This window comes from Osmerus mordax, chromosome 5 (assembly GCF_038355195.1).
Source record: "Osmerus mordax isolate fOsmMor3 chromosome 5, fOsmMor3.pri, whole genome shotgun sequence".
In the NCBI taxonomy this organism is placed as follows: domain Eukaryota; kingdom Metazoa; phylum Chordata; class Actinopteri; order Osmeriformes; family Osmeridae; genus Osmerus; species Osmerus mordax.
Window position 1 is genome coordinate 14,016,783 of NC_090054.1, and position 14,407 is coordinate 14,031,189.

General features: G+C 47.2%; 1 protein-coding gene across 1 annotated transcript in view; it reads left to right on the forward strand.

Annotated features, from left to right (window-relative positions):
- Positions 1 to 14,407, forward strand: part of LOC136942838 (disintegrin and metalloproteinase domain-containing protein 12-like) — a 54,989-nt gene that overhangs the window by 26,083 nt on the left and 14,499 nt on the right. Inside the window, exons 5-11 of the mRNA XM_067235849.1 lie at positions 114 to 190; positions 1,012 to 1,201; positions 2,795 to 2,860; positions 3,669 to 3,740; positions 4,122 to 4,291; positions 4,408 to 4,492; positions 7,111 to 7,259. Coding sequence (XP_067091950.1) covers positions 114 to 190; positions 1,012 to 1,201; positions 2,795 to 2,860; positions 3,669 to 3,740; positions 4,122 to 4,291; positions 4,408 to 4,492; positions 7,111 to 7,259 — 809 coding nt within the window. The remainder of the gene's footprint in view (positions 1 to 113; positions 191 to 1,011; positions 1,202 to 2,794; positions 2,861 to 3,668; positions 3,741 to 4,121; positions 4,292 to 4,407; positions 4,493 to 7,110; positions 7,260 to 14,407) is intronic.

A 14,407-nucleotide genomic window follows, 5' to 3' on the forward strand; every position in this document is an offset into this window, starting at 1 on the left:
CCTTTTATTCTCTATCTCTCCTCATGTCCATTGTAGACCATAAATAAAAAAAACAACTATACATGTGTCCAGAATTTAGTTTCACAGTCTGATTAACTATATTTTGTCCCCAGAGGAATTGCTACTACCACGGGCAGGTGCAGGACCACCCCTACTCTGATGTCACCATCAGCACCTGCTCCGGCCTCCGGTGAGTCAGACAACAGGGGCAGTCTTCTTGCAGCCTGGGACCACGTGTTTAAGTGTCCACAGGCATCTCCGGGAGCAGATTGCATTTCTTTAACATGACCTGCAGTGCTTTTACCTACAGCCCTTCACAGCTGGTCAGACGCACAGTCCCTGGAGAGAGAGGGGGTTGCATCCTCTTCTCTTGCTATGCATCCAGTAATTATCCTCTCTTCTCCTCCACTCTCCCGTAGGCATCTATCTGTAACTAATGGCCACCTGGAAACTATAAAAGATCCCGATGGAGTGAGCGCATCAACAAAAAGCTTGTTGATGTACAGTCATCTCCTGCTTAATTGCCCTTAAAACCGGAGCTGCATTATAGCTGGAGAAAATGTTTTGCATGCCTTAAAAGCTTTTAACGAGGCCATAAAAGCTAATGACCAGGAACATTTGGCTGTTATAAATTTGTGATAAAACATTGACCTGGAATAGTAAATACCCCCAAGAAATGATTTTGCTGAAAAAGTCAACAAACTGGAGTTTTGATGAAAGTCTTAAAGCATTCCATTTTACTAAGGTGATCATCTCATTTTAAGGGCTCTCCTATTAAATGGATGTTTGAGGAGAAATAGTCATTTAGCCTTATTGCAAAGACAATGTGAAGTTGTGGCCATCACTCTCAGACTGTTTGGCCATTTCACACTACTCGAGTCACACTGAAGGTGAACTCACATTTAAAACTCAGTTTTCCTGAAATCATCAGTTCCATTCAGTTAATGTATGTGGCAGACTTGGGGAAACAATTGTACTGTCTTCCTGAAACAGTGTCCCTTACCTTCCTAGGGGCTTAATTGCACTTGAAAACAAAACCTATATCCTGGAACCAGCATTTGAGCCTGACAATGGTACCCACCTCATCTACCGAGGAGAAGACCTCAAGCTGTCCCCTGGAACCTGTGGACATGGCTTCAACTTGTCTTCTGACACCCTTGACAACCAGTTGAGGAGCCCATTTCAGTCATTCAGCACCAGGGTAAGGCACCAGGTTGAGTTTTTCACCCTGTCTGTCACCCTCATGAAACAGGACAGTAGTATTGGTCTAAATATTGATTGATGTGGATTGATAAGGATGGGCCTGGGCCTGGAACCTCTAAACTGTTGATGGTTGGACATGGGAATATTAGTGTCTCATCCTGTGGTACAGGTCTGGTCTTGGCCCTAGTCTCTCACCCTGCCTTCAGACATCTATCACAGTGCCACAGGACAAGCTGTGACACTGGCTTCCATGTAGCAGGTGTTCACGTCCATCTGCCACTGTTGTACCTACTTCCATCGAGCCATCCAGAATAACAGCCTTAGCCTCTGATTAAACACTCACATCGAGTGACCTGCATCCAGGGCTTTCAAAGTTCACTATAACAGAACCAGGGGCCACCTAAATGGAGAGGAGATTGGAAAGAATAGTGTCTGGAGCTTACATGAATCAGGCCCTGTTTATGTAATGCCGCAACATAATTTTGTGTTTATGGCAGAGTAATACCAAACAACAGGTGATAGTGTGACAGATCTTTTGTAATGATTCATACTAAACATTTCGGTAACACTTTATAATAAGTCAACGCTTTTTGGCATTTACAAAGTGTTAACTAATAGTTAATTAATTCTTTATAAAACATTTTGAAACATTAACAATACATTATTAAATAGTTAATAATCTTATTATTAAACACTATGTTGATCATTAATAAACACTGTTAAATATTATGGATTTTATTCATAATACAATTCATAAGGTGTTCGATAACTGCATTATCATACTTTATAGACAGCTTGTTAATATAGTTGCAAACCAGTAGTTTAAAAGGTGTTAGTGGTACATGAGCTGCTATAGAAAGCATTAGCAAATGGTGAACAAACCATTTACATTACCTTTACAAAGCATGAGTAAATAACTAACAACATATTTTCTTATGTCTTTAATTAATGTACGGCAAGTCGAATACATTATGTACACTAATACTTAGCAGATATCTTAACAACTATTTTATAAAGACTTACTAATGATGCAACTTCTGATTAGTAATGCAAGTTATAAAGCATTTACTAACTGTTAGTTAAGGCTTTTGCGTGACCTAATCTAAAGTGTGAACAAAAAAATACATATTTTTTAACAGTGTTTATTAATGATCAACATAGTGTTTAATAATTATTATCTTATTAATTATTAGCTTATTAACTATTTAATAATGTATTGTTAATGTTTCAAAATGTTTTATAAAGGATTAACTAACTATTAGTTAACACTTTGTAAATGCCAAAAAGCGTTGACTTATTATAAAGTGTTACCAACATTTCTATCAATGTTTTACAAGCCAGTTTTTCTGCAAGAAATTATGTGTGTGTGTGTGTGTGTTGTTTACCAGGCAGGATATGACAGTCAGCCCATGAAAATAATGGCGGGTTAAATTGAGGATGTCAGTTTCCGCAGAGTGCAAACTTTGTTTAAATGGTCACTTTTATTATTTCTTTATCTAGTATTTCCATGATTATTTGTCTCCTTCCCAGAATCCATCATAACCTATTTGTCCACCTTCTGTCTATCTCTCTGTTTCTCTTTGCACCACAGCACAAAAGACATGCTCAGAAGGCCACGAAGTACGTGGAGCTGATCATTGTTGCTGACAACAGAGAGGTACGCCCTCCATGTTTATGCGTACACATGGTGTTCCATTCTTCACTGATAGAGATTACCACAGTGGAAACAGACAGACAAAGGAAGAAAAGAAGAAGAAAACAGGCCTGACTGGAGGGAAAAAACGAAGCTCCCCGAGGACTTGTAGAATTAGGTCAGTGTGCAACAGCCAATGTGGTCCAGGGCTTCACAGGAAGTTCTGAACTATTCCCCAGTGCCCCAGACAGGAAACAGGAAACCGTGTGTGGATACAGAAGTGGTCTGCCAAGGAGAAAACAGGCTCGCTTTGGGATTTCCTCCCAGCTGCCCCTCTGTCCTCGGCTTGAGAGGAAGTGGTCAGGTCTACCACCCAGACCGCAGTATCGAGGCCCGTGGGAGACGGTGTTGTCAGAGGCCTTGGGTGTGAATTCAGGTTTAAGCTCAGTGGGGTAAAGATGGAAAGGCTGTCTCATCACGGAACGGGTGTCTGCCAGGAACCCTGGCTCCCAGTTGGCTCGATGATGGTTCCTCTCCCACATGGAGATGACCCTCATTCCAGATGGATCTCAGCTTGACAACCTGTCTGGCATACTGTGCTACACATGTCAGAACAACATCACAGTCCACTACAGGAGGCTGTCAGCACAGGAGATTGCGGTTCTCACTTCAGCAATAGCTTTTTTCAATCCTTCAATCGAATCTCTTTTGGAAACTTTGTACCACCTTATTATAAACAACAACATACCAAGTGAAGCACAGGGTTGACTTGAAGGTTGCTTGTGACTTCTGTTGACCCAACATTAGTGACACAAATGTTGTCTGTGTTCAGTTTCAGAAGCAGGGGAAGGACGTGGAGAGAGTGAAACAGAGACTGGCCGAGATAGCCAATTACGTGGATAAGGTACGATCCTCACCCCTGCTACACACAGCAGTGATAAATCACACGTTTAAAATAGAAGAACGGCCGACGGGGGAGATGAATGTGATTCCTGTGTGATATATTAATGTCAGTCTCTCACAACTGCTTTGTCTCGAAAGTCTTATGTTAGGGCTCCAGATGGATGCCGTATAAATAGGCAGTTGTCACAGGTGAAAGGGTAATGGGGTAGAAATGGAATCGTTTCCACATCAAACGATGTGTCTCTCTCCTTCTTGTGACCTTACGGTCTTATTCGTCCCCCAAGTCCCCCATCCACCAGTCCCCTAGCCCCCCGTACCCTCTCCAGTTCCCATGTACCCCACTTCCCCCATATGAAGACCCCGTGCCCTTCTCCCCGCTCAGTTCTACCGGGCCCTGAACATCCGTGTGGCGCTGGTTGGCCTGGAGGTGTGGAGCGACTCAGACAAGTGTCCCGTCACCCAGGACCCCTTCACCACGCTGCATGAGTTCCTGGACTGGAGGAAGGGGACACTGCTGCCTCAGAAGCCCCACGACAACGCTCAGCTCATCAGGTAGAGCTCTCCCTGACCACCCTGCACAGACCACATTTACACACTCAGACTCGCACACACACGCCGGAATCTTGTCGCCAAAGCCCCCCTGATGTGCGTCTGTCTTCCTGCCCCAGCGGGGTGTACTTCCAGGGGACCACCATCGGCATGGCCCCCATCATGAGCATGTGCACGGTGGAGCAGTCGGGGGGCATCGTCATGGTGAGTCCGAAGCTGCACCCCCCCCCACCCCCCACCCACCACCCCCCACCCCCTGCTTTTTAGTTGTGGCCAGCATGGACTAGCATGGATGTGATCCACAGGCCTGACCTTCTCTTTCACTGACAGCGGAGGTGGCTGGTGCTTGGTGTGCTCAGAGTTTTGTGAAACTGTGGAGGTGATAGTAAACACAAGGATCTTCAGACATTACCACTTACAAACCAGGAACCTAACTACCCCTCCTCCGTACACTTGGATACACAGTGTTGTGCACACATGTACAGACATGTACAGTACACACACACACACACACCACTTAAGGTCATAGGCAGGCTTGTCATTACTCAACCACCCAGTCCCCCGGCTTACATAGTGGTTGGACGGCCTTTGGAGGTAAATCAGGCTGCACAGACTTTAAACAATGTTACATTTCCATTTTTATGAAGGTGATGATGAATGGCTTGTTCCAGGCAGTATACTGTATATTCTATCCATTTGTAATGAAACACATTTCATATACACAGGAGTAGAGTGAAGTATCATACATTTACATTTACTACCTTGTGGGTGTCGGTCCCCACTGGAACATGTGATATTCATTGTAACCTGCCAGGCAAGCTCCTTCTCAGGGTCATCCTGGAGCAGTACTGCTCTTAACAGAGAGGTCTGATTTCCTGTAAGAGATCTGGTTCTCCCCTGGTTATAGCTGCTTGTGTTTTTCCACATGGTTGTCCTTCCTATCCCATCCCATAATGTACACATGGCATTGGCTTGGCCCAGGATGAAACAATCTGAAACACAGTTATATGAGACCGATCGATCAGATGAACCACTTCTTATACCGTATACACTTGCTATAGTTATGATCAGCCTCAAATCCCTTCATTTGGACCATATGCCCTCTCAATTTCACAGTTCCAACATGTTGGGGTTCTCAGAAACAAAAACACTTTTGGGCCATTTATTCGTATGCCACCGGGGTTAAAGCGGTATGGTAAACAAAGCACAGTCGTTTTCTTTCGGAGCTGGAACACTCCCAGCTCAAAATGGAAAGGATATCACAGAGACCATAAACGATTTCCACAGGCCAAGCTAACCCCTCTCATGTTCTCGCCATCACAGCTAGCTCATATCTGCTTAGCTGGGAAGACTCGGGCGTCCCACCATTCTAACCCTAACCCTACTGATTCTGCTATTATGGTTTTAGTGAAGAGGAACCCAGAGGGAGATATCCTCGGTATGCCCCCCCCCCCCGACTCCCTCCCTCATCCTCACATACGTGCACACACACACACACACACACAGACCCACACACACAGACCACTCAGCGATGCTGAGAAGAGGCTTATAACATGACAGAGCAGGGACTGGTTTCCTATCCTGCCAGCAAAACTCCATCATATCCCACCGCTGAGCTCTGTAATCAGGACAGAAAATAGCTAGCTGTGTACATGGGCCCTGACATGTGACCCTGTGGTGCAGATACAGAGCAAGTGATGTTCTCACGAGTCTCCAGAAAACATCAGAGAGCAGCCCCAGACAGAAGAGCCCTCACCACCATTGCAAACCTCGGCTTAGCGGCGCAGCTATAGAAGAGGCAGATGTGGAGACCAATAGGGTAGAGAGAGCCTCTTTGTCACGTCGTCACATGCTCTTAGTGACTGTGTTTGTCACTCCACTGACCCATGTTGTCCTTGCCTAGGTTTTAGGCAGCCCCAAGATAAGGATTTCCATCGTCTTGTCTCCTGGGAATGCGTGTGTATGTTTGTGTATGTGCAAGGTTGTAGGCGTGCGTATGTTGCGTATGTAGCTGCGTGTGTCTGTTTAAGAGCAAACGCGCACGCATGTTGGTTTACTTCTTAAATCATTTATTTCTCCTTGGCTGTGGCTTACATGGAGTAGTTTCTTGGTGTAATGGAGACACAAAGAGGGAGAGAGAGAGAGAGAGAGAGAGAGAGAGAGAGAGAGAGAGAGAGAGAGAGAGAGAGAGAGAGAGAGAGAGCACCCTCTTAGCAGGAAACTGTGAAACACACTGGGCCAATTCTGCTCATTTATTAACTCATTTACTCCCTCCATCAATCTTTAGTCATTTTTGGCACCCTTAGGTCTCACTCTTTGTCTCTTTATTGCTTTGCTAAGTGTCTCTGTCTCCACCTCTTTCTTTCTCTCTCTCTCTTTCTATCATCTCTCTGTGTCTGCCTGCCTGTCTGTCTTCCTGTCTCTCTCTCTCATGTTGTGTCTCCACCTCTCTCCCTTCTGCCTCTCTGCGTCCGTCTGTCCATCTCCATTCCTCTCTCTTTCTCCCCGACACTCTCTCTCAGTCTCTTTCCTCTCGCCCCAACCCTCCCCCCCCCCCCATCCCTCCGAAAGGGACAGCGTGTGTTAACAGCGCTGTCAGAAGCCATCCTGTCCCAGCAGGAGGAGTACGTGCTTCAGCCGGTATCTCTCTCTCTGTCCCCGATGTCCCAGGTGACTGCAGCTGCAGGGAGAACGACAAGAGTGTCTGAAGGGCTTTCCTTCTTCGGGAGCCACGTCCTTCTTGCCCCGCACTCCTCTTCGCGTGTTCCGAAAATCCCTCAGATAATGGACCGTGCTGACCCTGACATCTCCTCCTTCTCTAGGATCACTCCGAAAATCCACTGGGCGCCGCCGTGACTCTGGCCCACGAGCTTGGGCACAACTTTGGGATGAACCACGACACACCCGAGCGGGGGTGCAGCTGTAGGATGACGGTGGACCGTGGCGGCTGCATTATGACCCCTTCCACAGGGTAAGCGAGGCCAAGTGGGCCGGCCCATAACGAGACTGTTATCCAGGTGTGGAGATGGGTTTTACATCATAGGTTACATTCAAATTCTCAATCATTCACTTCGGAGTCTGGAGGTGAAAAAATGCCCCATAAAAGAGACAGTTCCATTTATTTTATCTTGTTTGGGGGAAACTTCCCAGTTAATCCTCTGCAGTGGTCTGGCTTTGAGATGGAGTTTACAGCGAGTGCAAGGACACCAAGGACAAGTGTTTTATATGGTCCCCCTGCCTCTGTTGGTCCCTCTCTGATCTTCTACTCCACAGCTCTCTGAAACTGTTTAACAATTCCCTAACCAGCCTTTCACTTTACGAGTGTGTAAATGAAGCCCTCTCCTTCTAACTTTTCGGAATAAATTAGCAACTCTTCTCCACCTTTGTGCAAGCAGGCCTCTCTGAAAGATTAATCGCCAAAGTGCCGGCGAAGAGAGTCGATCGTTATCGCATGTAAACATTTGTCCTCGCGTGTCTCATTGTTTATGTAGTGTTGGCCATGCATCTTTCTGAGGGCGAAGAACAATAATCACACCCACACGCACACGCATACACACACCCACACACCTAACCGAGGCTGAAGACAGAAGAGCTGTATCTAGTATTCCCTCCCTGTAGCCTGGGGCCGCTTGATAACAGCCTAGCCAAGAGTGATGGGCCATGTGACGCTTCCTTAGTCAACAGCAGTCAGATAAGGTGCACCCACGGCGTAATAGGAGATTTCACCCTTGGTCTGATGCCAATTTAGCTTATCTGATGATGAGTCCTGCCACGCAGACTGATTGGTTTGGGACAGATTCCACATTCCTACTAGAGTAGGAAAGCAGGCAGAAATTGAGTGGAAAAAAAGGCTCTTTTATGCTAGTTAGATATGACAGATGGCGGCCCAAGCAGAGGAGTTTGGTGTCGGTGCAAGATCGGTTTGTGCAGTTTCCTGTTTGGTACAGTTTTTGAGGGCTCACCTCTGATTCTTTTATGGACATGTGTATGTCTGTCTGTCTGTCTATGTGTCTGTCTGTCTGTGTGTCTGTCTGTTTGTGTGTGTCTGTCTGTGTGCGTGTGTGTGAGGATGGGGATGGGGGGAGCGGCCTGTTGGTCGCAGCTGATTCACAGCCTGTGTCCACCCCTCCGTCTCTTCCGTCCGCCGGTGTTTTTACTGGCCTCTGCTCTCGCCGCTGTCACCGGAGCCCAGCCATGAAACACACAGTAACACTGTTCTCAATGATGGGCTCATAAAACAACACGGCGACAGGCTGGAAGGGAACTCAGCGAAGAGCTGTGAAGGCATCCATCGAAAGTTCCAGCAGATCTGGAAGGAGGGCGGGAGGGGTTTGGGGAGGTGTGGGGGTGGGGGGGGGGGGGGGGAGGTGTGGGGGTGGGGGGTGAAGGTGGAGGTAGTGGAGTCTTGCTGACCCGTCTGACTGAGCCCGGTGAGACTAATCTGACCTTTTACTCAAGAAATAGGCCAGCAAAAGACTTGAGAACAAGAGCTGTGCGGTGAGCTCATGCTGTTATTCTCATGCAACATTGATTTGCAGAAGAAGGGAAAGAAAATCTCTGGCAAAAAAAAACACTGTGGCACGAAATGACTGCGTAAGCATCATTCCCCACCTTTGGAGTTTGTGAAGGCTTTTATAATTCATGCAAAAGTAAGCGCTCACTGTAGTGTAAATCATCAATTAATTAAATCTTGTGGTGTCAAATCTTTAAAGAGTTATTAAGTGTCACTTCAGTGATTCACATATTTATTCTGCTAAAAGCGAGTCATGATCCCTAAGAGCATTATCAACTGTGGAATGTGTGTAATAACAGTGCATTACGTGTCCAATGTAAGCATGTTGAGCAAAGGGAATTGAAGCAAAATTATAAAAAGCAACATTACGCCATCGGTTTAGTTTTTCTCTTGGAGCAGCAGCACTTTCTTTCACGGTGCTCTTTTGACTTGTATTGCTCAGGGCCATGCGCTCAGTCAGAACTCTGGCTCTGCCCTATATTCAGCATGAGGTGTCTGGTGGGACACAAACTAATGTCCTCAGTTCACTCTTATTTCACTTCTGCTGTACACACACGCACACAAAACCCCACACAGACACACACGTGCACAAAAAAGCAAACCCACATACACACAGACAGTCAGAACATCGATGTGGTGTATCCATACGTTTTTCTAAAGTATCCATCTCGGACCTGACTCCACATCGTTGCTCATTGACAAGACCAGTCATTTCAGAAAACCAATCTTGAAGCTATTTCCTCCACATGGATTTGATTTATTTCTGCCCCTGGACTAGAACTACCCACAGCGCTCTATCACTGCCCCAGCTATTCTGCTTCTTCTGAGTCCAGAAAACAGAATAAGCTGTCAGGCAACTACACAAACAGACAGACAGACAGGCAGTCGAACAGACGGACGGACAGACAGACAAACAGACCGACTTCCAGACACTGGGGCTGGTGGAAGAGAAGAGCGTCGTGTCAGGGGAGGTCTTAAGTCAGACTGACTGATGGATGGGAGGACGGGGCTGCATCTAAATGACATGATTATCCGTGGCGCTGCCAGCCCTAATCAGGGACAGGGCGCACTGACAGAGATCCACTGAGAGGTGCGGTGCCAGGCCTGACATGCAGCACTGGCCCCTCTGAGAGAGAGAGGGCAAGACGGCCATCGAAAATGGAGATTTGGTAAGGTACCTCAGTCCTTCTATCACGATGCAATATATTGATACGGAGAAGCAGTCTTGTAACTGGCTGGGATGAAACCCTTGTCTTCGACGGTGCAATGTGTGCTGAGATTAAGGGGAGCAGGATTTGTTGAGCAGCAGGTGTTTTGCTGAGGGGGAGGGGGATGGAGGGTTGTGTTGATGGTGGGCAGACGTTGGGTGCAGTGATGCTGTACCCAGGAGAGTCGTAGCTCGGTGTTTAGCACAGCCTCACCAGCCTCAACAGCCTCACCGGCCTCACATCTGCTGAATGGGCAGAAACGGTACATTTCACCCTGGCCCCGCCCGAACCCCACCCTGGCCCCGCCCGGCCCGAACCCCACCCGAATCCTGCCTTGTCACGTCCTGTCCTGTTCTGTCCCCTTCCACCCATCATCTCTCCTCCCTTTCACCTCTAAGCCTCCTCCTCCATCTGCAAAGTCATTCTCGAACTCAGGCCCCACCCCCCCCCCACCCACCCAGCTTCCTGTTTGACATCATCAGACTGACACCAGTCTTCTGGGGGGGGGTCCCACACGTGTTTCCAGCAGTGGCCCGCTCTAGATCACAACCACCCCCCCACCCCCGTGAGGCAGACCATCAGCAGGAGGGCAGATGGTCCCAGAGCGGCCGTGTCACGAACCAGAGGAGAGGTTCCGGAGACCAGCTGCAGAGGAGCGCGCGCAGCCCCCCCCCCCCCCCCGTGGTGGCCTTTCCACCGCTCCCTTGCAACCTAATGAAAATGCAAATGACGACGTCTCTGTGATTTCTCATAGGTCAGACTGGCTAACTAAAGAGCAGATCAGATCCTATCAATTTGCTCTTTTCCCTCAGTGGGATCTGACATTGAACTCCTGTTAGTTAGAAGCCTGCCTGTCATTCTGGGAGCCCCCGAGGACTACAAAAGGCACCGTCTGTTATTGCACATGGCTCTAAGTAAGATATGACATCTTTCATCTCCGGTGGTATCAAGCCAGTGATCAGAATTTGAATCAGGTTATGCTCTTTTGCAGAGCTTCGCCTGAATCCATATTTGCTTGGTGAATCCCATTTCTCCCTTTCATGCCTCCTGTCAGTCAGCCAGTGCAGTGTGATAGAATTTGGTTCAAATTCCCTGTGACCATTATGCGGCTGACGCCCTAACACCTCCTGCTCCTAATTAGATCTGCGCTGCATGGCTGCACATGGTGAAAACACGGGGTTTGAGCTTATATTACGCAGTGAAGCCTACACTGTAGTTCCAGTTTAGTGTCATTTCCTGGACGGCGAAGGTGGCACGTGTCTTCAGCTGTGATAACAGTCATTGGCGTGTGCGTGTGTGTGTGTGTGTGTGTGGGTGTGGGTGTGTATCCACATTCCAGGGCTGTATTAAAGGCCTAAGTGAGCAGAGCCCCACCAGGGCTCTCCAGTCCAAGCAGACCATCTCTGGTTACACAGCTGGGGAAAGGCTGGCTAGTCTCTGACCGAGCCCAGCAGATTAGGCTGTTTACCAATGGAGCTTAACCTGCTCTCTCTCTCTCTTTTTGTCTCTCTCTCTCACACACAGTCTCTCATTCTCTCACATTCTCTCTCTTTCTCTATCTCTGTTTTTCGGAATGTCTCTGCCCGGCTCTGTTCCGTTATCAGTGCCAGCCATGCTATTGACAGCAGGCTCTGCTGTGCTCTGCTGTGCTCTGCTGTGTGGGTTGATGTTCTGTGCAGTAGTCTGCCTGCCATCTCTGTAGCTCCTGTGGCAGGGCTCCAGGACTTTGGGTGAGGCTGCGTGTGGTCAGGGGGTAAACAGCTGATTGAAAACCAGGGCTAGTGGATTAGAGGAGCAAACAGGTTTGGCGCAGTGAGGCGGTGATTACACCGCAGGGTGCGAATAGAGAACACTCGATACCCACCGAGGTGATGGGTGATGGAAGATTCCGGTGGGTTTTTCTCAGAAGTCGATGTTCGGACTGTGTGTTTTTCTGGTATGTTGAGGAAAACATGTTTTTCTGACTGGGTTTTGTTCTGTTGCGTGTAGGAGACTCACTAATGAATGACCTGACAGTGCTTTTTCCAAAGCAATGGCTGCCAAATACAATCTCCTTACCCAAGCTAGCACACACAAACACATCCAACACACACACATTACTGTAACGTACACACACACCAACAAGCACACACGTGCACACACAGGCACTCACACAAGTCCGAGGTGAAGCATTGCAGATCTCTTTCTATCCCATTCCAAATGGGATAAACCTACTCTGCGTAACGAAGCGTTCGACAAATCCTTTCAGTGTAACATCATGGTTTACATACCAGCTCTCTGCCGATTGGCACATGCACCAACCTCCGCTCCATATAGTGCCAAGACTCACAGAACATGCCCTGTTTACACAGATCCTGGCAGTTTGCTGCATTTGTGTCTGAAGCTTTTCAACCCCTATATTCCGGCAGTTTCCATCAACTCCTCGCATGCTCCCCTGTTCTCACCAGTCTTCCAGCTCCATTGTATTTTCTACCTTTGCTTCTACAGATGGCTACATACTATAAGCAGCCGCAGAAGTGTCGCCCCCCCCCCCCCCCCTCCTCAACCACCACCATGCTCCCTCCCCCCAACTCAATCCTCCATGACTTCTCTCTGAGAGAGTCCAGGCTTACCCCCTTCAAATCCTCTCCTTCTCTGCCAATCTCCTGGGCCACCATTCATTCTCTCTGGATCATGTGCCAGCTGAGCATAGGTTATCCCGCCCGCTGTCATGCACAGCATTACTGTACAAAGTCTGCTCAGCGTGCAGAGTGAGAATGGCAATGTGGCAACTGTCAGTCAGGTGAGGTAAACCTTCCTGAAGACAGTGCATGCTAATGGGAAATGTGCAACAAGAAACTTTAGTGTGAGGGAGTGTTGATCAGTCCTTTGGGGGTGGATATTGCCGGGTCACAACCAGGAAACATACATGAGGATTTGGAGGAGATCACTGTTGTTCCTGGAAAAGTCAGGATTGTATACCAATTGTATTTCGTTTCAACAACCTTTTTATTCACTATACTCACATTTGCACACACACACACACAACAACTAACACACACACACACCAACTAACACACACACACACCAACTAACACACACACACACCAACTAACACATACACCTACCTTGTGCCTCTGCTCTGTCAGTCACCCAGTGTGGGTCACGATTACCCAAGCTTCTCTTTTGAAGATATTTCTTTGTATATTTGTATAAGCAGTGGAGAAATATGTATGAAATTAGGGGTTTGCCTGCCAAGCAGACGTATTTGTTGGATAGCTTTCATTTTGTTGGTTCGGTAGTTTGTGCCCCTTTGTGAGTTGGAAACCGTGTCAAATTAGAGTGCATCGGATGTTGCTAGACCGTTAAATATGTTCACAGGCTGAGTGAATGAGCAAGTGTCTGATGCTCTCCGGTCAGAGCTGTCTGGCTTCGCCTGTGAGTTCAGTTCACAGCTCCTCTGGCTTTCCCTTGAACCAAGTTTTCTGACCTTCACGGTTTGGGCCTGTGCCTTTTAGATAGTCAGACAGCACAACCCTGACCATGAGGGGCTGAGGGCCGCGCTCCATGGGTTGGTCAGGACTGTGACCGCTGCCGCCAGTGTTGATTCAACATTCATCTCTGTCTCCATTTCTGTCTCCATCTCTGTCTCTCTCTCTCAACCTGGTCTCCTTTTCTCTTTTCTTTTTTTATTTCAGGGACAATGCACACCAATCAACAGCAAAACTGTAAGTGAGACAGAGTTAGCCAGAGAGGCTAATTTTCATCTGCTGTCCCCGGCCAAATGTTTACAGTAAAGCCAGCCTAAAATTACAAAATGTCAAATAACATACTGAGGTTAAAATGAGTCAATAAACAGACAGTAACGTACAGTATAGACACAACCAGTTCACATATAAGCATAAGAAAAGTGTACCTGCGGTACAAGCACATACATAACACTGAGGCACATAACATACATCAACACTTAGTAACAAGACAAACACACATATAGGCAGACAGTACATCAATGCTTGCAAACCTGATTGGCAACAAGCCATTCCTTAAGGCTATGTTTGAATGCTTTGTACGTGTATGTGTGATGGCAGAGCATTCCAAGTGTGTGCTGAATTCACAGAAAATGCTGACTTGCTAAAAGAGCTAGACCTATGTGAAATAACACAATCACCTCTTGAAGCAGATCTAGTGTGTCTGCTACTTTGAGTGCGTTGTTCAATAAAATCACTAAGCGGAGGTGGAGCCATACCATAAAAAAAACGTACAAATGATATTGCAGTGATGGTGGCTTTTTGGTTATTTATCAAGTGTTTTCAGAGCTTGTTTATGGAGAATATGGATAGATTGTAATGTTGTGCTGCTGGCTTGTGCTGCATGGTTAGACTGTTTCTTATATATAAAAAATTCACAAGGTTAAATTTT